Raw genomic sequence first — 25,116 nt, forward strand, 5'->3', positions numbered from 1 at the left:
AAAAGCCACTTATAAAATTTTGCGAAATTGTCAGTATTGATTATTATGCGCCACACGAAATATAGAACAAAAGCGAAAATAAAAATAAATCTCTTTAAACCCACAAACTGCACACTTTTCACTTTTCCATGCAAATAAGTCGTGGACCAAATTTCTTTCTCTGTCCAAAAACAGCGTTTCTCAACTGTGGCCTTCAGTTCCTGTAGTGGACTACGTAACAGTCTTCTGTGGGCCACCAACAATACTATTTGAATTATTAGTCAGTTAAACTCATTTGTGTTTTCTATTATGACTTTGGACACCTCCCAAATGATGTCCCATGATATATTTGTGTGACACATGAACATGGGGCCACAAAGCGCTAAAAGCCCATGAAAATGGTTGAGAACCTATGCTTTGAAATAAGACCAAAAACACTAACACCACACAAAAATTGCCCGCGATTCGAACCCGCGACCTTCGGACTTCACCTTCTTAACTGATTGTACTCTGCCTCGTTTTGAGCGACAATCTCCTGGTAAGGGTTCTCGTAGTTCGTAGGAGCCAACTGACCCCTACTATGCACAGCAGTCGAGCTGGAACCTTGGGCTTGGGCGCATCTGTAAGCTGGCTTCACCGAAAGCTCGTAGGTGACGTTCGCGGTTGAATTGCCTGACGCTGTAGTGCCGCTGCGACCTCTGGCGGTTGATGTTTGCGCGTCGTGGTGGCCGCTAGTTGGCTTCTGGTCGTTGTTGAGGTTTTCCTGCTTGCGCCGTTCAGTTCTGTGAAATAAAATATAAAGAGTTACGAACGGCAAGATGTGTCTGATTGTTGATTAATATTGTAATATAATGTGTCGTTAAAAGTTGAGCCTTACTGACGTTTTGAGATAAACACAGCTTTTGTGAATGACACAAACCTCCGTACCACACGTCTAAAATAAAGACTGTGTTTTAAGTGAGATATTTGTTTCTGCAACTAGTGTATATTAATAGACAAAGATAATACCGTTGCTGATGTTAATATTATTATGTTATGTGCAGTTGGTTTCTATAAATGACTACATTTTTTATCTAAAAAACAAAATTTCTTCCCATCTTACACATTATAATATGTGTGCAAATCAGACGGAACCTTTTAACGACAAATTATATTACAATATTACATTTTTTTGGTGTAACCGTAGCTCACCAAAATAAAGTTGTCTAGAACATAGTTTAGAATTAGACAAATATGGCAACTAACAAAGATTGACACTTATCATTGCTTCAAAACAATACTTACATAGACTTGAATAAAAGAAAGCAAGCCAATGCCAGACTAGCAGCTAGCAAGGCTCCCAGTATAGCGAAGGTTTCCGTCATTGGGTTGCATTGCTTTTGCAATCCTTGTGCAGCTGTAAAATACGTTTACCATGTTAGCTAATTTGAAGTTAGTCAACTTGTGTAACTTGGATTTCAAGACTAGCGTACAAACACCAATAGTTGTCTAGCGATCCATGTGGAAATAAAGGAGTTACGTGAAACTAGTCTAATTTTTTTGCCTCGTTAACATTTTTTGGTACTATATTTTCCTTGCAAACACCAAAGCAAACATGTATAGACCCATGTTCTTAAAAATACCCCTCGATTACCTGTTGTAGCCGTTTTTATACCCTGGTTGTAACTGACTAATTCCTTACTTGCAATTTAGCATCTTCTGTTCGTTTTGCATAAATGTTTTCTAGTATTGCGCTCTTCTTTTAATTACCAAGCAAAATAATTTAGAAAGCTTTGTATTAAAATACGACTTGACTTACGAGTTATACATTTCGTTTTTTTAACCCTTGTCGTAGCTAACTAATTACTTACTGCAGCTTTAATTTTTTTTTGCAGCTTGAATGTTTTGAAGTACTGCGCACTCCATTTAATCACAAACAAAAAAAAAATAAGAAAGCTTTGTATAAAACACCCCTCGACTTACCAGTTGTAGATTCCGGACAACTTTCCCCCTTAATCTCGCCACATCTGAAGAAGGTGTAGGAGAAATGCATGTAAATGGCGAGTTTTTCCTTCTCCATAACAGCCGGCCACAAGGCGCTTTGCTTTACCGGTTTATCGCATATCGAGCTGTAGGTGCTGCCGGCCGTACACTTGCTTCCCGGCTTGCTGTACACCCCGCACCACTCCGCGTGTATTTTATCGATAGTCATCCGCGGAAGAATCGTGTCTGTGAATTGGAAAAGTTAATATGGCGCTGGTTCAGAATCCTACCGATTTTTTACAGTAACGGGACGAGTTGTACAAATTGAAATTGTAAGGAACAAATAAATACAATAATAATAATAATTGACTCACCACAACCCAAACACTAACTCGCAACCTACCCAAATAATGTTAGCCATATAAAAGTGTGGTAAGATTTTAGACCAGCGCGGTGAATATGGTTGAGATAAAAGTAAAACTAATCGTACACGTACCATTGCCGGCCACCATACTTATTTCTTATTACTTATCGCAGAAAAGCGATATTATTTTATGGCTACTTCATAATAATAGCTATAAAAGTAATGTCGCCCAACTCAAGTAGAACATACACAAAACCGATAGGCGGTCTCCCAATAAGCTATAGAAAGTGATTAAGTATGACGCCCTACGTACTGTCTGGAAGTGTGATCGAATCTCCTGAGTTGTAACTCTGAAGCGTGATGAACGTTATGACGAGCAGGTAATCGTCATCGGTGGTTCTTGGAGGCACAAACTCCCAGTTGTGGAACGAACTGAGGCTGTAGTACACTAGTCCTGTTGTCTTGTTTAACATCGTAACACCCTCAGCAACTTGTATGAGATGATGCGCTGCTCCTAAAATGTTTTTACAATTTATATTCTTATTCAATAAAAGGTGCTCACACATATGTGTTGAACAACTGTGATCTAGCCCTTCTAAAGCTGCTTTTTGACCAACGATAACGACTTTCGTATAACACTATACCGGAAGCCATTTATGGCCGAAGGTCGTGAGTTCGCACCTCACCACAAGCTGGTTGATTTTGTAGCCTGCCTTGTTTGTATCTTTGAACGACAGATTCGGTGAGTCTGCGATGGATTTTAGTGTACTATTATATTCCTATTATTCTTTCGTTAGGCTAGGTAAAGTGCTTGATGCATTTTAAACAACACGAAAACCAAACGGAGCCTTTGGAAAATAATATAGTTGCAGTTCAAAACAGAAATCAAAGAAAAAAGGACGTTTCGAAGTATATGTAACATTGTGTGAAAAGTTTAGAAATGAAAACAATAACAATACTTGTGAAACGCTAACCCGCACCCTAACGCAAATAATTAGCTGCAGTAAGCATTGCTTATCCTGCCTAACATTTGGTCGAAGTATTTTTCGGTAAAAACACTTAACGCAAGATATGATGGTAAATCGCGGGTATACGGGGACATATAAGGTGTTTTAATAGTGTATTCGTTGAAATAGGAAGTATGTCGTACTTGCTTTGTTGTAACGGAGTTTACCTGGGTTCATATACTCCAGATTTTCAATTATCCGCTGCCTTCGTGTTTACGTCTAATGCTTTTCCACCTGCATAACCTCTATTGACAATGGCTGCTGCATACGTCATTTGGCTTGCTTACGTTAAGGGAAGCAAGGTTTGCACATTGTGTGGCGTGAAATTAATGAGGAAATTGCCTCTACTTTGGTTGGTCTCCAATTATGGCGCACGTATATATAAGAACAAGTTTAGTCAACTTGTTTTTGGGACTTTTACTTACCTAGAAACAGTAGCAAGAAAACATATTTCCCCGTCGTCATTCTTCGTCTAAATGTCCACGAAATCCACTCCAGTGTCCTTTTTACGAGGCAAAGTTCATAAATAAGCTTTTGTAGACCTTGTTTTCTAACCCTAAGATATATATCTGTTAACAAATTGAGGGTTAATGTACTTTTTAGCAAAAAATTGATTTTTAAGCAAAATATGTAGAGCTAAGCTGATGATTTTTTTTCTACGTTTATTGAGCGAAACAACACGATTTGCTTGTGTTTCGATCAGAACACACTCTAAAGCTTTTTCTACCTAATTTTCTGTCATTTGTTAACCTACTGTTTCTGTCATTTTCAACTTTGTATGACCACATCCATGGATAAGCTATCAGTTTCTTACATTCTGTGAGCTTTTAACAAATTAAGAACTTATTAAACATAGCCCCAGGTAAATAGTTATTAATTCAATATTTGTAAAATTTTTCAACCTTATTTTGTTCCTACGTTTAAACCAAAGAATATTTCCTTGTATATCTGAGCTCCTTTAAAATCATTAAACCTATTTTGCGTTATAACAATTTTACAACCCGTTTAAAAGGAGCCATTAATTTTAAATATTCTAACTAAAGATCCATTCTGTATTGCTTTGTGCTCCACAATACCTTTGTTTTAAAAGACAAATTTCCGAGCGACATACAAATTAAACATCCTTAGCGGCATTACATCTAAATAACTGTAGGCTGATGTAAGCTAAACTAATCTCCACAACTAAGCAACAACTACTCCACCAACTGTGACGTAACAAGCATATGATTATCAGCGGACAAATGTTTACCGGTGATTTCACCAGCGCCGATCCGAACCAGAACAAAGCGTCAGTGGAAAACGCGCTACGGTGTGTGTTACGTCACAATACCGCAGTATAGCTTAAAAACACCTATGATTTGTTCGTGGTTGCGTTGAGGTTAAGGCAATTGAGGGTCACTGCGGTACGCTTACGGAACTATTGGGGAATTTTCTATTTGGTAAAACCACCTGTACGATTACAATTTTTTTTTTAAAGTAGTTTTGAAATAAAGCCTACTGGCTCCCAAATTTTTGTTGACGACGCCCTTTGAAAACTTATCGAAACTCGCGGCGTCGTAATGAATTCAAAGCTTGCAGTTATATTAAAAATGTTGTTACAAAAATAAGTTTGGTTAAAAATGCAAACTGCTGAAAAAATTTAATCGTTAAGTTGAAAAAGGTTGAAAACATTGATGTTGCAACAGTAAACCTCTGTTAAAACCTTTTGCATTCTAGATCGTGACAAACAATGCACGTCGCAGGTCTACACTCAGTCGTTAACTTCTATCTATTATATGCTGGATTGCTGTTCTTCTATTATTACAGTCTGCATTTATTTGTAGTTATTTATTCAAATATTCTTTGCAATGAAATCTTCAAACCTTGCTATTGTAGCTACAACGCTCGACGAAACAACACTAACTTGAATGCTTGGTACTGAAGTAACAATATACGTTAGAGCACGTAACCATAACAATCAACTCGGTGTAAGGCATCTGCGGGGAGCAACAATTTGGCTGCGGATTTGATTAAAAATACGTCCGACTTCGGCCAAATGTGCTATTTCGTCAAGTCCCGAGTTCGACTCAAGCAAACCAAACCGACTCCGTTGGGTCCCGATACCGACTTCGATATATGTTACTATCTTACACTTCTAATGCATGCAGCCACAACGCTAACGAAACAACACAAATGGTTGATACTGCGGTAACCGATGTTCGTCATAAAACGTCACTATCTTACATTTCTAATGCAGTGTCTTTATATTTACATTGCAGTGCAAATCTGAAAGCCCTTTGAATGCAATACAACCATGCACACTTGCTAATGGGACCCAGCAATAGGATGTCCTGGCACTTATAACGCGATTGGTGTTGCCTCTATTCAGGCAGCTATGGGCGCGCTTATGAAGCTCAGCACAAAAATAACCGGAATCACGCTTTTAATAGAAGCGCTGCGACAGGAAGTGCTTGCGTAGTAGCTACGTGAACAAAAATTAACAGCGCATTACCGCTGATGTATGTGGCTCCTGTAGCGTTTGTAAAAACACCATGACATAGTATTATTTAAACAAAAAAAGCTTTTGTTTTTGTTGTTGTTTTTTTCAACAAGATATGCGCTCACATCTTTAATGCACTCAGTTCGATTTTGTTGTTTTGGTGGCCCCACCCTGAACGTGTTTTATTTTTATTGCGAATATACTTGGCACGCCAAAGTTTATATCTCTTTATCGTTGAGCACCAACCTCAGCATACAAAATAGGATGGAGACATATTTAGAAGGACCCTAAACTAAATTACATCACGGAATAAAATATAGATCTCAAAGATTTATTCGACCAAGTTACCAATTTCTGTGTTTCAATTCTGTAACAACAAACGCTGACAGTTAAATTGCGGAAATGTTCATTAACATGCAATACAAACAAGCTCTAACATTGCAACAAAACTACAGCGTTATGGTCGATTGGGCGATATGGCGTTTACTGTAATTGTTTTACCATCGTTTTCTGATTAAATGTACACCAGTCAACCGCGATAGAAAGCGTTATTGCAGATTTTTATGGAAAGGTTTTAATGTCAGTAAAGACAATTCTCAAGATTGCAAGCTGAATTGAAAACCTATGAAACCCAAAACCTATGTCAACGATTAATATCTTATTTTCGTAAATGAACCACCTTTGAGCTACTTTTCTTCATTGATGACTCCCAATAATATAATGAGTTGTAATTTTCTCATAAAAAACCCGATGTCACGTCGTTAGGGAGGGAAAACACCTCATTATGTTTTTCATGCATTGGGAATTATTTGCTGTCTAGATAAAGCAGTCGCTACTTCTCTTACAACACACCCTTACTCGTTGGGACACGTTTATACACTTTAAAAGCAATCTTAATTCGAGTTGTCCATTTACTATGTCTTTTTTGTAGTAAGAAGCTTGATTGATTTGCGTTTGTATCTTTTCTTAGTTAGAACAGCGTTCATTCACTCAAGAAAGTTAATTTGGCTGTTTTTAATCCATAATTGTCTCTTTGGAAATTAAAGAAAAACCGTAATAACAATTATACACAAGGACGCACATTAAACATTCTCGAACGACGTTTATTTATGCACACGCGAAAATGAAAGATTCCAAGAGAAATACAAAGTTATTAAATCATTTACTGTAATCCTCCCCGTCGTCAAAAGGTCCTCTTATCAATCTAATTGGCTCTTCTTTTCTACTCCTGGATGTTGCATAGATGATAAGTACTGCGCAGATACAGAGAAGAAGAATTCCGGACACAACTCCGAGGGCTATCGTGGATGTCTTGTACCTCTGCGCTCTTCCCCGTGACTCTGTAGCAAAACATACGTGATTGAACGTCATTAAACAGGCTAAACGCTATGATTCACGTTCGAACTAAATATAGCTCATACACTCATATAGGCTGTGATTATGGGGCTTTGAATTGCACAGCTGTTTTTCCCCAATACTTGAGCAAAATTGTGTACACTTGCAACGAAACACGTGATAATAAAAACGCTAGAAAATGAAACTGCTTTCATGTTTCTCAATTTTGGGTGACGCAACTAAGTGTAAGGGGTCTCGAGTGACGTTTGATGCATTTTACAACAATGTTTTGCCTTTCGGTGTACAAGTGTCAAGCATAATGCAAATCTGAATACCTAAGTTATACTTGTTAGTTGCAAATTAGTTAATAGTTTACTGGGCAGAATAACTTCTCCGATAATTTTAATTCTTTCCCAACGTTTCGACGTTCAAGTAGCCATTTTTTTGAATATTATTATGCCTGGTGGCAAGACTAATGTTACTGTTAATGAACTACATATATGCAAATTCAATTCCTCTTACATTTGATGCTCAGTAACTATCCAGGACTGATTTTGCATACTTGTTGGCCTAGTACCAAACTAGTTATATCAGTTGGTCTGCAACCATTTTATATTGGTTGTCAATTCTATATTTTAATTGGATTCAATACGCCTAAGACTTCCACCGACACTATTGGACCATTGCAACAATATGCTTATTTATATATTCACCCTTAAACTAAATAATATGTAAAACCCAAAACACCCACAAACTTATAGAAAAGTTTCAACAATATGATGTTTTAAAAATTCACTCTAAAACAAACCAGGCATCAATTGTTCTTAGTAACTCAAAATATCAAATAAAATTAAAAGAAAATGGCGCCGATATGGCTTGGTAAGTTTAAGCAATTGACCTTCAAGCCACAAGGCTAATCTTCCTTTGTCGTTTTTCGCAAACATCTTGTTTCCCAACTGAGCTGAGTTTGCTGGTGTTTTGGTTGTTTTAGCTGGTGTCGTTGCTGGTGTTGTGGTTGCTGTGGATGTCGTCGAGGCTGTAGTTGAGGTATCAGCCCGCGATGTAACCACAGGTGGGGCATTGAACTGCGGTGTATTGTCACACGTGTTAATCCAGTACTTTACAATGAGGATTGAGTTGTGGGTGGTCCGCGTTCTCAGATTGGGCGGCCAAGCAGTTTTACGAAGGGTGTGGCAGCCCTCTCTGCCTTGCATGCAGTCGGCCAAATGGTCAAACGTTGGGCTTTTTGATGAGTAGAAGCAGTTTACGGTGTTGTTCCATGTTCCTGCAATTAAAGTTATGTTTGTCTTGACCACATATTGGCTGGCAGTTTTGTGAACGTTTCAAAATCGTTATTCACTTTTGCGAACGTTTACAAATCTTTATTAATTTTTAGTACAAAATAAACCTTAAATATGAGTTACGATTTGGAGCATAATGGTTGGAGGTTGTAGTAATACGTAGAAAGAATATCAAATCCCATATAGAAGTAGGTAGCGCTTTGAACATTAATAGAGAGATATTCGAAATGTTCAAAATGCCACCTACCTTTGTATGGGCTTTGATATTCTAACTACGTCTTACTACAACCCCCAACCGATTTTTCTTAAATTAGAAATTAGTAAAAAATTAAAAAAAAAAAAAAAAAAAAAAAAAATACTTGAAATCTTAAAATTTAAATTTTGCTAATTTTATAAATGGACCAAAACGTTCCTTATATTCCCAAATAGCATCGAAAGCGGTGTACTTACCGCATGTTCCACTTTTGCACGTCAGATTGGCTTGCATCATTACAATCTTATCGTCGGGTGCTGGATTTACTTGCCAGTAACATCTCTCTTTATTAAGCTCAATTCCGAATGAATATTCGTTGGTTTTCGAATGAATCAAATCAATTGTATCTCCACAGGCCGCCCAGCAAGTGCCGAGCAGTACGGCTAAATAAACGTACAAGGTTTAAAGTTTATCTTGGTTGATAGCCGTAATCGTCTTATTTAAAAACTAAAACAAAGTAGCACTTTAAAAACTTGTATTTGATGTTGATCAGTTTCGCATAACAGTGCTTTATCATCTGATCTAAAAAATCAATTTCGATAAATGAATGACTACATTTAAACAAGCCTTGATACACACACATATCCGTGATTTAGCCTTGTAATAACAGAATGTAGCAAGGATTGGCTTCATGGTTGTTTTCAATTGGCTTTCCCTGAGGTGTTAGCTCAGTAGGTAGAGCGACTGTCCCGGTATGGCCGCAGGTCGTGAGATCGAACCTCTGCAGGCTAGTTGTTTTTCTAGCCGGCCATACTTGCACCATTGATCGACAGATTCGGTTAGCAGTTATTTTGTTAGGTTTAATTACTTGAAATTTTTTGTTTTTAATCTTAATTTAAAACTTATCGGTGTGTCCAAAATCTCGTTTTGGCAAATAAATTAACAACTTTAGGAAAGCTATGCAAACCAACCAATGGTTACTGCAGACAAATAATTTACCATAAAATAGTTTAAACCAAACTACTTCGACTTGTGTTTTTCCTTTAGCGTGTCACTGTCAAGTGCAAAATGTTTTCGATTAACTAAAATGTTGTCGAATTTTAGACTGTGCACTCTTCGGAAAACATACAATTGCTAGATTCTAATTAAAAAAAAATAAGTTAGCTTAAAAAGCTTGAATATTTTTGTGATTCCTTCCGATGTTCAAGCAGTTTATTTAGTATAAAAACGAAATTCAATGCGAAATTTTAGTTTTAGTATAATACCTTTATATGGGTTAGTTAAACGTACACATTTCAGTTATTTAAACCTACCTTTAACAATGAACAAGCAGAGCAAAATTTTCGCCATGGACTTTTTGATTGCAATGCGCCTGGTCTGCATCAAGTTTTACTGCCCTTTGCGAAACTAGCTTTTAAGCGCCAGTTTATAAACTCTTTATCGTGACAGACTAGAGAGGAAAATTAAATTCCCATTTTCTTTCTTAATAGCTATTACGAAACTGCGCCTGCTTCCCGATTTGAAACGTGACTTCAATTATGTCCAAGGCAAAACTCCCCAACGGTAATTATTATCAATTATGGTGAAAATCCAAATGATCCTGACACAGCCTAGAAAACTAAAAAAAAACGTTGGTTATAAAGAAAATTGAATACCAAACTGTCGTGTTTATCTACAGCAGGGGTTCTTTAACTGGGGCCTTTAGGAACGATCAGGGTACGTGAACTAGTTTTGGGGCTTTATAAAGCTTGCTTTTTTAAACCCTTATAAAAATAATATCGTATAATATAAAATTAAATGATTTTTTTCAAAAGGAAATTAGGAAAAAAGAGTTTGCCTTCTTGGGTGTATTTATACTCGATTTAAGTTTTATATAGTTGCGCATGAATTCAGCCGGAAACAGTAGGTTTTCAAAGCCTATACGTGTTTCATGACGTCATTTTAAAAAAAAACTTCATGTCCACCCTACTCCAATCAAAACCAAAAAAATTCTAGGGTTCCGCTTTACAAAATATTTAGAACCTTTGTTCTATGGGAAGGTGTTGCTTTCAAGTGCCATACAGTCGTTTATCACGATTTGGATCAAGTAGTGACATTATTGTCATTTGGTCATGCAAGTTTTAAATTCCAACTCGTGATCATTTAAAGCGGTTCCATCCATTCATTTGCACAAAACTTACTCGGGTTAAGAAAGAGCATTTTCCGGGCTTTGAAAAAAAAACGTGACACCCGTTAGTACACGTCAACGACGAAGGGTTTTATAACACTACCAACACGTTTTCCAGAAACGAATAAATACATAAATATTGACCCTTTTTGAAAGTGTTGTTCTATGTTCTCAAAACAAAGCAGCAGTTTTTTTGTACACTTCACTCGACAAGTAAAAACTTGTTTCCATGAGGAAATAGTTATTTTTTTTAAGTGTTTTCCCGCCGAATTTCCCAAATTCTCAGCGTTTTCTAAAAAATAGAGGAAATATACTTTCCATAACGCACTTTTGCGAAGTTTATGCTATGTTCGTGCTAATATCCTCATTTTGTTAAGTTCACCTTGTGTGTGTATTGTTACACATTTCATCACGTGACATGCATTGCAAGGACAAATACGTCAGTTCAAACATTATTCAACGTACACCGAAGGGCTACTAGATCACAGTTGTTAAACGCATGTGTATCTTTCAATATATTAAATATGTTCTATATTTTATTTTTTTCACTTTTCCTAAAAATTAGCACTTGCTAAGTCGCAATATTGCAGTACTTTTTTTTCTTTATTTGCATTCCTGGCATAATTAACACACTTCCGGAATTCCCTCGAATGACGCTTGTTTTGCTGACTGCTACTTTCGCTTATGATGTAACACTGCGCATGATTGGCGCGAGATGGATTTAAATGTAAACAGGCAATTGTGACTCAGCGAATACAGCTCCAGACATTTTGTCAAAATTATCGTTGTAGTTTATTCAACTGGACATTTTGAAATCCGTTTAACGCATTACAAACAATAAGTATTGAGTTTTTCAAAATCAACTCCACGTACTGTCAACTTTTTTAGGTTAAAGTCAAGTCTCAGTCTGTATTTTATTAATTACGAAACAAATCTACGGCATAATTCCTTTTTATTGTAGTTTTTATAGCAATCTAGCTATATAAGGGTATCTTGTAATGCATTTTACACGTGGCCAGTTTGAGTTTTTTTACAACACGTCAAAACATTTTTGTCACGTTTTATTTTAATTTTTGAATCTGTATAACACACGCAAAAGTTCGATAAAAGTCATTTAATATATGTTTAGATAAAATCAGAAAACAATACAATAAAAATTTGGCAGTGGTTTTAATAATTTTGAAAACTAAAGACCCTATAATACATGCAAAAAATGGTCTAAATATCAGTGTTTTTGCGATTACAGCAAAATAAAATATTACACGACCAAAAAGTAAAGATATTAATGAGGGGATGTATGGATGCATGGCCTCTTAGAGCTCCATGAAATAGAAAAAAAAGACTTTTTTAATTTCGTGGTGCGTTTGACGCAAAACCAAACTGTTCAAATTTAAAAGCTTTTGAAATATTTTTGCCGCGATGTTTTTAAATTTTTTTAGTGTAAAGCAAGCAGAAAAAAATTGAGAAACTTTTATTACAGCAGTGTTTCTCAACCTTATTTCGCCAATACTAAGCGTAAACACAACGGCAAAGTTTTGACGACCCAATTCTATTTGCTGAACTTTATAACTGAACAAAACAGAAGACAAATGGCACAAATAAATTCAAATTTCCCAATTTTTTCTCAATTGTGAATAAATCTTGCTCGGGATCGACCTCAATAAATCTTACCACGTAAACTACTGCAGCCGGTGACCCAACCAAGTTAAGCATCGAAACAATTTTTAGACTCATATAGGTTGAGGAACATTGTGTTACAGTGTCGCAGTAAATGTTAAGGTTTACAGAAACCCCAGAGAATGGATTCATCGATTTTAAAACATTTGTATCACATGAGTACACTATGCACGGATCTGTAATGTAGCTTGGTAATTAATTGCAAAGCCAAAAAGCGACATCATCTTGATCAAGACGTTTCAAAACGAACTTGTAACATTTTCAGTTTATGTTAACTTTTATCTGAAGATGATACAAGTTCGTATCGAAACGTCTTAATCAAGATGATGTCGATCTACTCGACATTTTTGCCTTTAGATTTGTTTTACACTTATCGAAAATAGCGTTTAATTGTTGGTGTTAGCTGTTCCCACCACCGCAGTGTACACGATATTTTGCGCTGGAGGCTGATCTTGGTTGAAATCCACGTACTCGGGAACTCCGCCAGGTGGCGGTACTGACTTCTCGTATGACGTCACTGAGTTGACGTAGGGTGAGTCAGCATCGTGGTTTGCCTTGGGCGGAAGGTTTGGGCTTCTTTGGTTGTTTTCTGGAAGTAAATACGTCTTGTCATTGGGTTATTTAAAGTTTGAAATCTATTTCGTCATTTGGTCAGGTGAAGTTAGAAAACTATTTTTTATGGGAAAGTTAAATTTCGTTGTAGTAAAATTTCTGGTAGATGTTTTGAATGGTACTGCTAGAAATATCAGAGATTAAAAAAAAAACATCGAATATACTTTTTTGCTATGTGCTTTAATTATAACGCTTTTATTGCCACCCAAATGTATATGGTGGTTTACGAAACAATATTTGTGGTAATGTATTCATTTGTGAATAATGGCAAAACACTTTGAAGCATAATGGTTCGAGGTTGTAGTAAGACGTAGTAAAAATATCAAAGCCCATACAGAAATAGGTAACATTTTGAAGGTTTCGAATAAATCTTAAGATAATGACTAGAGGTTTTAGTTACACGAAGAAAGAATATGAAAGCCCCTACAGAAGTAGGTAGCATTTTAATATTTTCGAAATATTTCGAATAACCCTTTATTGATTTGCAACATCTATATTATTATTACGTTAAAAATGAATAAAGAGATATTGGAAACGTTCACAATTCTACCTAATGCTGTATAGGATTTGATATTCTTACTATACGAATTGCAATACAAATTTGATTGAAACATGCAGGAGACGTACTAATACCCAATTTAGGTGGATCCCCAGGGGGTGGTGGTCCCACAGTTTGAGGGGGGTTGTGGAACCTGGTCGGTTGACCTTGGGTGCCAGGGGGCATTGGGTCATATGACGTACGAGCGTACTCAACAATCAAGTTTTCCTTGTCAAGTTTAGCAATGTACTTTCTTCGCCTGAAAAAACAAAACATTGTACATGAAATTCACACAGTCAAGTGTTACTGTAATTAATGTTTACTATATTTTATACAGCCGTCCAATATATATATTTATACTATCTAGGTCAGGGATTCTTAAACTGGGATCCATGGACCTCTTGGGGGTACGTGAACTGATATTAGGGGTCCATGAAGGCCTAATTAAAGAACTAGTGTATACTTAAAGTAATTAATTTTTAAAAGAAAACACTTTAATTTAAAATTAAACGGTTTTGCACTGAATGTATAGTTAGACTCCATTGAACTTTCACATATTTCGGACCGATATAACAGAGTCATGAAGTCTCTTTGTATTGCGACGTCAATTTATGACGTCATTTTGGAGCATTTCTTGTCTACTGGGGTCTATGCAAAGCAAAAAACATTTTGGGGGTCCGCGGTAAAAAAAGTTTAAGAACCCCTGGTCTAGGTCCTTATTATAAAGTTTTTCAAACCTAAAATAGTTTTGATAATAGGTTTTCCTGCAGAATTGCTGTCGATTCGATTAAATAATTTCGATTATAATTTATTTCTAACCTAATAAAATGACTTTTATTAAATATTAAAACATAAGATCGGAATAGAGAAACACGTAGTATAAGGTTAAAGTTGTTTTCTTCACCAAATTTTTGGTTCTATATATTTCGACCTGTGGAAATTTCACGTTTAATTTGCTTAAATCGTTTACAGCCACGCCGAGTTCCGTGCTATTGCACATCACAAGAACCGTGGAATGATATCGATTTAAAAGCTTGGACAGGCATTTAATACAAAAACATGCTGCAGTGCGTGTGTAATACTTACAGTACGAAGTAAGCAAGAAGGAGCAGAATAATAAAAGTCAGGGCAAAGAGTAGGCCAAGTATAATCGGTTCCGGACCTGAAAAACGATGCGCATTATTAAACTACAAGTGCTTATGTAGTACTACCAAAAACCAAAACAATGAGCTCTTTGAAAAGTTGAAATCGTACTTTAAAGATGTTCTTTCTTATTTTTGTAGCACAAAAAATTACTACGGTAAACTTTATTTTCATACGCGGATAAATTCTTGCAAATATATGTCTCCTGAAACAAAATATTAGCCAAAACCCATTCTATAAATAAACTAGCAATGTACATTACACAATTATTTGTATTTGACGTTAGATTACCTGAACTTGTCTTTTGGAGATTAACATTTTTTGTTATTATTTTCAAAACAGATCCACTAGTTTTTATAGTTTTAAAAACAAAAACTTAACTACAATACACATGCCTTTCGGTTGCGGTGGTTTCTGACATTTGAAGAAGGCATAGTTCAACAGAAAGTAGGTCTTATTGACCGCAATTTTGATAGTGGGTGGCCATTCCTTGGACACCAAGTCCATTGTGCTGTTGCAAAGCATGTCAAGGGTTGTTCTACAATCCGTGAGCCCAGATTCGCTCTTCACAAAGCTGTAGCACGTGGCTGGTGATGTTACTGTGCTCCAGGACCGCTGGGGTATCTTTGACAGGCCTGGAAAGAATAAAGCATCTCGAATTTTTAGGAGCATAAGTTTCGGATGTTTAAATTTGCTATTGTTTCTATGTTGAAAATGAATAAAAAGTTATTCGAAACGTCAAAATGATACCTACTTCTGTATGGGCTTTGATATTCTTATTACGTCTTACTGCAACCTCCAACCATTATGCTCCAAAATTTGCTATTAGTTTTAATATTAAAGGGTGGCCACAGAGTGTTTAAGTCTTTAAAATCTTCGAAGGTTTTTGAATTGATTTACTAAGTAAAAAGTCTTTAAAAGCGCATGTTTTCAAAAAATATTTAAATAGTCTTTAATTTTATTTAAAGTTCAAGTTATGTAATCATAAAGTGGCTTAAAAAGAACAATACAAAATAGTTTTTAAATTATGTTGACCATGACATTGATACTGTTTTGTTTTCGAAGTATATCACATAAAACGTCCAACTCAGATTCCTCAGCCCTGATTGTTACACGTTACCGCTTTATTCTGTATGGGTTTTGGTATTAAATCATTGTTGCTTAGGATATTTGAGCATTTCCACCTGCATTTCTCCACCCAAAACAATTCCTTACTACCTGGTGAGTAAGGTTGGTGTTTGAAGTGATTACGCGAAATAAAACATGTTTTAAAAATGAAATTCGTATCAGAGGCTTTTACTTTTAACTGTTAAAAAGTGACCTGTAACTGAAAAGTTTTTCATACACCTGCTTAAAACATTTAAAAAAGAATCAAACTTAAATCTAAAGCAGAGAGATTTTAACAGTCAAATAAACCGAAAAATCTCATTTTGTAAAACACTTTAAACCAAAGCGCCCACCATCTGCCGGTAAAACGATGAAGTCGGTGCTCTTAAATATCTTAACGTGAAGAAACTGGACAGTGAATACGACATCTCCTCGAATACTTGCTGGAGGAACGAAGGTCCAAGAGCAGTTTTGAGTTCCCACTACGCTTTTGTTGTGCGGGAAAACAATCTGACCAAGTCTTAAATTGTAGCTGGAAGGACCGCAGTCGGCTCTGGCGCTTTGTAGGATCACCAAACCTGAAAATGTTAAATTTTAGCGCAAAACTTGGAAAAAAACCCTAAAAAGACTTGGTTTGATACATTGCTGGTTAATTTGTGTTGAAAAATTTCTAAAAATCTTGGTTTTAATACCTTAAAAAAAAAAAAAAAAAAAAAAAAAAAAAAAAAAACCCTACGAATTTGTTTTGAATACCTTGCTGGTTGATTTTCGATTAACAAAGCCCCCCAAAACTTATTCTTAAGCTATTAAAAACTAAAATAATTTACGTCGTACAGTTAACGAAATATTTGTAACTGTTTGAACTTAACTACTTTTTGAAAAGAAGCGTTTTACAATGCGAAATTTAGAAATCAACTTAATAGAAAATTTAGGCTCTCAAATATGTAATAGGTACGACCGGCGATTTGACGCTAAATTTAAATTTAATTACACATTAAAATAAGAATCTTGATTAATATTTAGGTGTAGGAAATAGTGCAAGACAAATAATGGATCGGCTGTCAAACGTCAAAGCGTATTGTGTGAAATATAAAATTCCGTCTCCTTCTGTTAATCAACTAATTTTTATCCGAATGTAGCCTACTTCCTACCTTGAATGGCAAAACACATCAGTACATATCGTCTTATCCTAGTCATCATAAAAATTATAAGCCTTTCCAAACGATATTTAAGGCTATTTTAATTCTGAACAGCGCTTTAAAAAAGCCAGCTTAAAGTTATTGTTTACACCGGTAGGTTGTTTAGACACAGCAGTAAGGTGTTTATCCCGTCTTGAAAACCCGATCCATCAGCGCTTAAACTTACGCCGCCTCGTCATACGTTAGAAAGTCCCTTCCTCGCATGCTTGCAGACGTTACGTCGTTAGCTCTTCTTAAACTCTCAAAGCTGGTCATATTTAGTAACACCTACCACGGCATACCGGTATAGTGCTTCCCATCTAAATACTTTTTTTTTATATATTTATTCTAATATTCAGCATAATGGTTAGAGGTTGTAGTAAGACGTAATAAGAATATCAAAGCCTATACAGAAGTAGGTATCATTTTGAACGTTTCGAATAAACTTTTATTCATTTTCAACTTCAAATAAAGAGTTATTTGAAACGTTTAAAATGATACCTACTTCTGTATGGGCTTTGATATTCTTATTACGTATTTTAGTATGCTTGTTAAATCATCTGGATATTTTGCCGTATATTATGTCACATAACGAATTTGGAATTTCGACAAAGCGTGAGAGTTAGTAAAATAAGACATTCCTTACATACGTTTAGTTTAACTGGTTAAATAAAAGCCACACAGTTCTTACCGGAAAATGTAACAGTATTCAGTTTTAACTTATTATCAAAATCATATTTATTTTACATTTATTCAAACATACTAAATAACCGGGATTGACTCATATAAAACGTCCTTATTGTAAATTACAATATTCATTTCTGAGGTGAGCGTTATTTTGTTTACGCAAGACAAATTGTGACACCGTGCGGCTGACGAGATGCGCAGATTCGTGAAGCTAGGTGTCGTTAAACAAATAATGTTCACGTCACTACTTCCCACAGTAGAACGCTTGAGTGATGCATATTGCGGATGCACGTTTAATGCCCCCTTTCTTGCGGGAATTTCAAAACACTTGATTGTCTAGACTGCGCTGTCTGCCACAAGGTGGCGTAAAGTGCAGCCAACTGATTGTTTGTTTAAATTTGGCTCTAAAATCTTTATACCACCTACTGCTGACTTGAACACTCACCAAACCTTATTTATGCAAACCTAATGTTTTCCACTAACTTTTGCACTAGAAAGTTAAATACAGTACAAGATTAAAATAAACTAATGCCAAACTAATAGAGTAAGTTGTAAGAACTTCAACGCCCATACAAAACTATAGGTAGCTTGTTAAACGTTTCGAATACCTCTTAATTCATTTTGAACATAGTGCAAAGGCACTGACTCCTTACTGCTAACCCTATAGTAAAGGTTTTACGTATAGAAATTTGATCAAAATATTTCCTATGTAAAACATGTTTTTATTGCAATTCCCAACTGTTAAGAAATTAAGCTAGAAATGGTTTACAGCAAGTGTTTTGTGTAAAATAATGCCGCTGTTGTAAAGTTTTATCGTTTAATATTATGTCAGCATATTCCCAAGGGAATTCAGTTAACTGTGGCGTGGGAACTGAAGTGTAAGTTTTCAAATTTGCCCTCGTAAGAAAAGGCGCGAAAACAGCAATAGGCTTCCAGGAATAGCTCAGGATATTGCTCAACCGCCATTTGAGAGTTTACTGCAGTACACAAGAGGTCATGTGACTGCTTAACCTGTGATAAACCAACCGAGCAGTTAATAACTTTTTGTACGTGTACTACTTGCCGTAAATATTTCTCTAAGCACCATTGGTAAGATTAAAAGGCATATTCGTAGAGGTACATCTAAAATGCTGAAAGCAAATCCATGGTATCCCACTTAAGAAGTTCTAACAAATATAAAATTTAACTTGTTTAACGTTTTTTAAAGATGTAAACAACTCTTATTTCATCCATGACAACTTATGGCTTAAACGTACTTAATTGCTGTAAGTTTCTGAATTTTTTGACATAACAAGTTTCGCAACAATTCCTTTTGTGATAATATGTTTAAAATGTTCTGGGTGTAGAAAGACCCAGTTTGGCACAATACCTAATTTGCTTAAATGCTTTTCGAAACGCCATGTTTGAATCAGTTGATTGTTTCTCTTCGGTGACGTTGACAATGGCGCTTGTGACGTTGAATCCGGTATTGGTTTGTTTGTGATCGTTGGCGGTTTCTCCTTTGAGATAAAAACGCCAAGCAAAAAACGTGGTGTTTGTGTTTAAGACTTTCGTTCACCAATAACCATCTGTTGTGAGGTTTGCTATGAGGATTTTTGGCAAACGAGATTTCCTGGAGAATACAGACTGTAGCGTTTTTTTTTTAACATTAAACGTTTGTTGAAAATTGGGTTTTAGTGGATTTATACTATATAGCAACATACAGTAAACATAACACTGGCGTTTTTTCCCGCAAATACATCTTTATTCCGCAGACTACAACGTGTGTTTCGAACATAGGTTTTATTTCTGACTTTGTGCGAATTACCTCTAACAATAACATATTCAGTACTGTTGCAGAATTCATTCCAATTTGATAAAAAACGCAGTTTGTACGAAAAGTGAATTATGTTTTTTGCTGCCGTACAAATATTTTTGAGCTTTTCTGACTAAGTTTTTTTTGTTTTTGCTAGGAACGAAAAAATCTCGTCGTTTGATTTTAAACATAATCACGTTTATTATTTTAGCAGTAAAATACAAACATTCAAACATGCGCGACCGAGTAAATAGAACAAAACGGATATATTTATGGGCGCAACAAAGTAAATATAAAAAAAAAACAAAAAAAAACAGAGCTTAACAGCTGTTTATTCAAAAAAACAGAGCTAAACAGTCGTTTTTAAAGAGTGATTATGGAAAAACAGACAAACAGTTATCATGGCGATCGGATTTCGATACTTCTACTTATTCATTTAATTTTTTGTGATACACGCTTGCTGAAAACAGAAAATTTATTTTTTCTCCAAATCCACCGGCCGACATTCTTCGTAAGCAACAATCGACAATTTTCTTTCTTCGAGCAAATTCTTCTTCAGCATCATATGGCGCGTTTGTACGTCATAAAGGGCATTGTCAATAGTTTCCTTGTTATCTGCCGAATCGTAAAGCACATTCTCCCTCAATTCAAGATTTTGACTTCCGGGAGTGTTTTCAGTTTCTGACGCAATTTCCTTTGTGTTTGTGACGTCATTAGTTCCATACAGAACGTTGGGCGTCATATTTGAGGCAGATCCGGCCGAATCGTAAAGTACATTATCTTTCAACTGGAGATTTGGACTTTTAGGAGCAGCTAGAGCTTCTGGCGTTGCTTTCTTCGTGCCTATGACGTCATTACTTGCGTAAAGAACGTTTGGCGTCATATTTGAGGCAGATCCGGCCGAATCGTAAAGCACGTTATCTCTTAAATCAAGATTTGGACTTTTAGGAGCAGCTAGAGCACCTATGACGTCATTGCTTGCGTAAAGAACGTTTGGCGTCATATTTGAGGCAGATCCGGCCGAATCGTAAAGCACGTTGTCTCTTAAATCAAGATTTGGACTTTTAGGAGCAGCTAGAGCACCTATGACGTCATTGCTTGCGTAAAGAACGTTTGGCGTCATATCGGAAACGGCCGCAGCGGAGCTATCGTAAAGCACGTTTTGTTTAACCTCAGATCCAACTTTTATTCCCGTATCGCACAATACGGTGCTGGTCATTGCTTCATCAGGATTTAAACCAACATCAGTAACTCTGGTCGAATTCAGGCGCGGTTTTTCCACTTTTTTACCGCCAAGCTGTACCGCGGGCCCATCTGTGGTCAACTTGGAGTAGACTCTATCTTCTGGCTTCATTTTGCTATTTTTCTCCGGTAGAACGGGCGTCGGTGTGTCGTACGTTTTGTACTTGGTCCTAAGGTTGACTTTCGTATTTGGATGCCTCACGCTTTGCGACGTCGGGGCTTCCCCCTTCGGTTTAGGCTTCTTCCCGCCTCCGACCGTCTGGTTTCGCTGTAGCGAGTCGTAGGCTTCCACTACGTCAGATTTCGTGTTCTCGATGACGTCATATGTGTTGACGTCATCGTCCAGTGGCGTCACTTCCTCGTAGGCAGAGAAATCAGAGATCTTGCCAATATCGACGCTCTTTGTCATCGTAAGGGTTTTCTTCTTCGGTGCAGGACTCGGTTTCATCACTGCGTAACCGGCAGCAGGTTTTGGCGAGCTCTTCATCACTGGAGTGTAGGAGTTGCGGAGCCGGCTGGATGTTGCTTGTTGTCTTCTGAGATCGCTGCAACCAGCAACTTCCTCCTGTGCATCCACTCGCTGGTAGATGTCGTCCCCCTCTTCGTCTTGTGCTTGCTGCTTCATCTGTAAGGCGGAGTAGCTCATTCCTGGCTCTGGAGTTGTGTCAGGAGAAGCTGGAGACTGTTTTCTGTAAAACAGAATTTTGGCGTCAGGTTTAACCACCTTTTGTCCTCAAAATTTATTTTAGTAATATGTATAGCCGGAGACTGTTTTCCGTAAAGATAAATTTCGTTTGTTTTGCTTTAGCGATGGCAGTGACCCCAGGATCCTACTCTACGATCAAGTCGATTAACAGAAACTTAATTTAGCGCTCACGATGTTTACAAAGTGGAAATATAAATTTATTTATAGTATGAATGTTACAGAAAAAAGTGTATTGTGGCGTTTGTTTCTGTTACTTTATTTCTTAACTGGTCAAGCGACCATTCGTTAGCCTTTAAAAATTGTTAGGTCCATCGCAATTAAACACAAGTTGGATACGCCACCAATAGACTAATGATTGGAATCGGCATTATGTTCAACATTGCTAGCGTGACACGCATCAAAGCCTATGAAATAAAATAGAGCCAACCAATGTTGTGTTGGTACAGTGCTTATTAGGTTGCACCTGTCCTATAGTGTATGGTTTGAACTCAGCATTAATTAGAATACTGCAAGCGTGCCCGCAACAGAACCTATAAAATACACTAGAGCCAACCAATGTTGTGTTGGTAAACTGTGAAGTAGCAACAAACCTTGTGCGGCGTAGAGCGGCCCCCGATCCTGCCACACTGATCAGCGCCAGTAGTAAGGCTGCACCGCCCACTACAGCTGTTATGGCCACACCGTTTGTATTCATACTGGCCGGACATGTTGTGCTGCAGTCTACACCAAAAGCAATTACATATTCGGCTATATAACGTCTGCAAATTGACAGGCAATTTAAATTTATGTTTGTGAAAGCTGCTGACATTTGGCGATTTGTAACAATGCAGGCGTCAAGTAAACAGAAAAACGAGCTATTAACAGTTTGACTGCTAAGAAGTCTAATAGAACTCTCAAAATCATGCTGTTATATATATACAAAAATGTTGTTTTACTAACACCACATAAACTACTTATGTTGTACAAACGGTTTATATTGCACAACTCACAAAATTACATTGTAAAGCTACATAACTGTGGAGCGTTATTATGGTTAGGGTTTGTGTAAGGGTGTTTACGAATTAACTGAGCCCTGATGTAGGTTTAACATCAGTTAAACAAAAGTCACCTAATTCTGGTTAAACTCTTTTACATCCACCACAAATAAATTACAAATGCTCAATAATAGAATCATTCTTTCTAACTATTTCTGTTCATTTTGCTAAAGGAAAATATACTTCTGGGTATAAATTATATCAAACTGCTGCGAATATAAAAATAGATCACGCTATACTTGCCTTCCTTGCGAAGTAGCTCATACGTCACGAACACTGACGTCATGTTCGTGCTTTTGACGGTTATGACGTCACTTGTAAGGGTCGTGACCTTGCATGACTCCGTGACGTTGTACTTGGCGAGGCACTGGGTCGAAATGTCAGATGAGGCCAGAAGAAAAATACGGCAGGCGGGAAGTTGCTTGAATTCACGGAATTGTTCTGAAATAATTTGAGATGCGAAAGTTACTTTTGTATATTTTGAGTTGTATCGGCTTTAACTAAGATTTCACTCTTTTCTTGATTTGTCTTTTACCAATTTAAGGAAACTTGTTCCAAAGTTTGGACCAATAAACCAGTATTCGTGCATGTATTTGTATCAAAGCAGATATCTAAGCTTTCTTTTACATCATTCAATTGAGGTATATTCGGAATTTGTTTAGTCAGATTTAGACCTATAAATAGCACAACGTGGTAATTTAAAAACTAAGTGTTCCTAGTTAATTTAAGCCAAACTATATATAAGATTCGGGCCTAACCCTAACGTAATGGAAAACTGTTTTAAAGTGTAAAATGCAGGTGACTTTTTTATTTTTTTAGCGATTTTCCGACACCTAAACATTACGGTGTGCAAATTTGGAAATCACTCTTAATTTTAATGCTCACCCGAATTTATCAATAAACTCCCATTTCCATTTGCTTTGTGGACAATCAGCGACGCTCCGAAAAACTCTGAGCCGATTTTGATTGGTCGCGGGCATCCGTCGGTGCACTGTGACGTAACACTAGCGTCGGGGTGTTGGCAGGAAATCGATCCCTGTCTGCCGCTTGTTGTTGTTACGTCACAAGCGCAAGTTCCTCTCAGTATGATGGACACTGTCGGGAAAAGGTTATTGCAGGTCGTTTACTGTGGGGTGTGACTGGTACAATACGAGTCAGTGTGGATTCCTAATAAGTGTTATTGTTATTTGTTAAATGAGTAATTATGAGAATTCCGGAATTTCCATGTTTTTTTTAGATAGAATTGTACTGTACAGATCTGTATACAGCATTAACAATAGTTATATACTGTTAAAAACTTTTTAAATTATTAAGTATTTTCAAAACAAACATTTTAGAAGGAAAGCCAAAATTGGCTACTTAAAAATTTGCAAATACTTTAAAAAAGACTTTTCCATGGAATTTTACCTTATTAGCCCAACGCATGCGAAATTACAATTAAATTTTTATCATAAGCGAAAAATTCTTACTGTACTTGCCAAAACCATTTTAAAAACGAGAAAAAATAAACATAATTACGTCATTCTTTGCGCCAAACAAATCGAGATATGTAGAGTTTGTTTACGTGAAAACATTCCAATATGTTTTGCTCATGGGGCCAAGACGGCGTTTAACGCGTGTTAGATTAAAGTTCATTTGGTGATTAATCCTTAAAGATTTATCTGTTAACACGTCTCTTTCGAGTGTTACAAGTTACTCTACACGCTTTTAAGGCAGTAAGAATATTTGACAACTGTACTTACGACTGAATACACATCCAACGAGCGTGACAGCTGCCATCTCTGTAAATACCCTTTAAGAGCAATGGTGCTCGACTCAGATCAATAAAATGTCCTCCCCTATGAAGGCACAGCAGCAATAACTAAACGTAAACAACTTTAGATAAAATACATTTTTAGAGCATAATGGGTTAAGGATATAGTAAGAATATCTAAGCCCATACAAAAGTAGGTATCATTTTGGGCGTTTCAAATAAGATGTTAAAAATGGTTAAGGAGATATCCGAAACGTTCAAAATGATACCTATTCTATATTGTCTTTGATATTCTTACTACGTTATTTTAGTTAGTTAAACTCCTAGGCACAAGCTGTTCTGGGCTTTTGCTTTTAATACTGTATTTTGGGCGGGATGTTTTATCCATACGCGCCTGTTGTTGAAATCTATATTTTCATCTAATCTGCAAAAGCTCAAATTAAATCGCAAGTATTGTAATCACCTAATTTTGCTTTATTCCTCCTGTTCTATTTTTACCCTGCCTTAAATTTTGGTCATTTTTTCAAAGAAAGAATTCACAACGCCATCTGAAACGATTAAAATATCATTCCCCCGTGATATTGTTTGTTTAAAGAAAGCGCCTGATCACTTGGAGAAGTATAACATACTACGAAGCTATAGGTTAAAAATACTAACGGCATAGAAGGTTTTCTGGGCTTATTTTAGCAGGAAACCCCACGCAAAATACGTGGGTACACCGATGATAAACATTCCCACCCATAGCTCGGATATGACGCGATTTACTGCAGGAAATGTTCATGCCGCTGTAATTTTTTATATCTGATTAACAACGTACTTTTTGCGTTTCTGCAATGGATGTAGTTAAAACAAACAAC

General features: G+C 36.5%; 2 protein-coding genes across 2 annotated transcripts in view; one reads left to right on the forward strand and one right to left on the reverse strand.

Annotated features, from left to right (window-relative positions):
- The window catches only part of LOC146141129 (nesprin-1-like), a 340,733-nt gene that overhangs the window by 167,518 nt on the left and 148,099 nt on the right, over positions 1-25,116 (forward strand). The gene's annotated exons all lie outside the window — the stretch shown is intronic.
- LOC146141144 (uncharacterized) lies at positions 19,887-24,285 on the reverse strand. Its single transcript, XM_083391566.1, has 5 exons — positions 24,249-24,285; positions 23,392-23,601; positions 22,750-22,947; positions 22,063-22,192; positions 19,887-21,455 (listed from the first exon to the last, which is right to left on the reverse strand). Exons 1-5 carry the CDS (start codon positions 24,283-24,285, stop codon positions 20,000-20,002), a joined length of 2,031 nt encoding a protein of 676 aa, XP_083247692.1. The 3' UTR covers positions 19,887-19,999.

The sequence above is a fragment of the Ascidiella aspersa genome, chromosome 6 (assembly GCF_963924565.1).
Source record: "Ascidiella aspersa chromosome 6, kaAscAspe10.2, whole genome shotgun sequence".
Taxonomy (NCBI): domain Eukaryota; kingdom Metazoa; phylum Chordata; class Ascidiacea; order Phlebobranchia; family Ascidiidae; genus Ascidiella; species Ascidiella aspersa.

Bases quoted from the DNA above. Each gene is read 5' to 3' on its own strand.
- LOC146141144 (XM_083391566.1), bottom strand. From the start codon at position 24,285: ATGGCAGCTGTCACGCTCGTTGGATGTGTATTCAGTC. The intron at 23,602-24,248 runs GTAAGTACAGTT...TTTTCCCGACAG, and splicing joins CGTTGGATGTGTATTCAGTC to TGTCCATCATACTGAGAGGA. The intron at 21,456-22,062 runs GTTTGTTGCTAC...TCTGTTTTACAG, and splicing joins GCCGCTCTACGCCGCACAAG to AAAACAGTCTCCAGCTTCTC.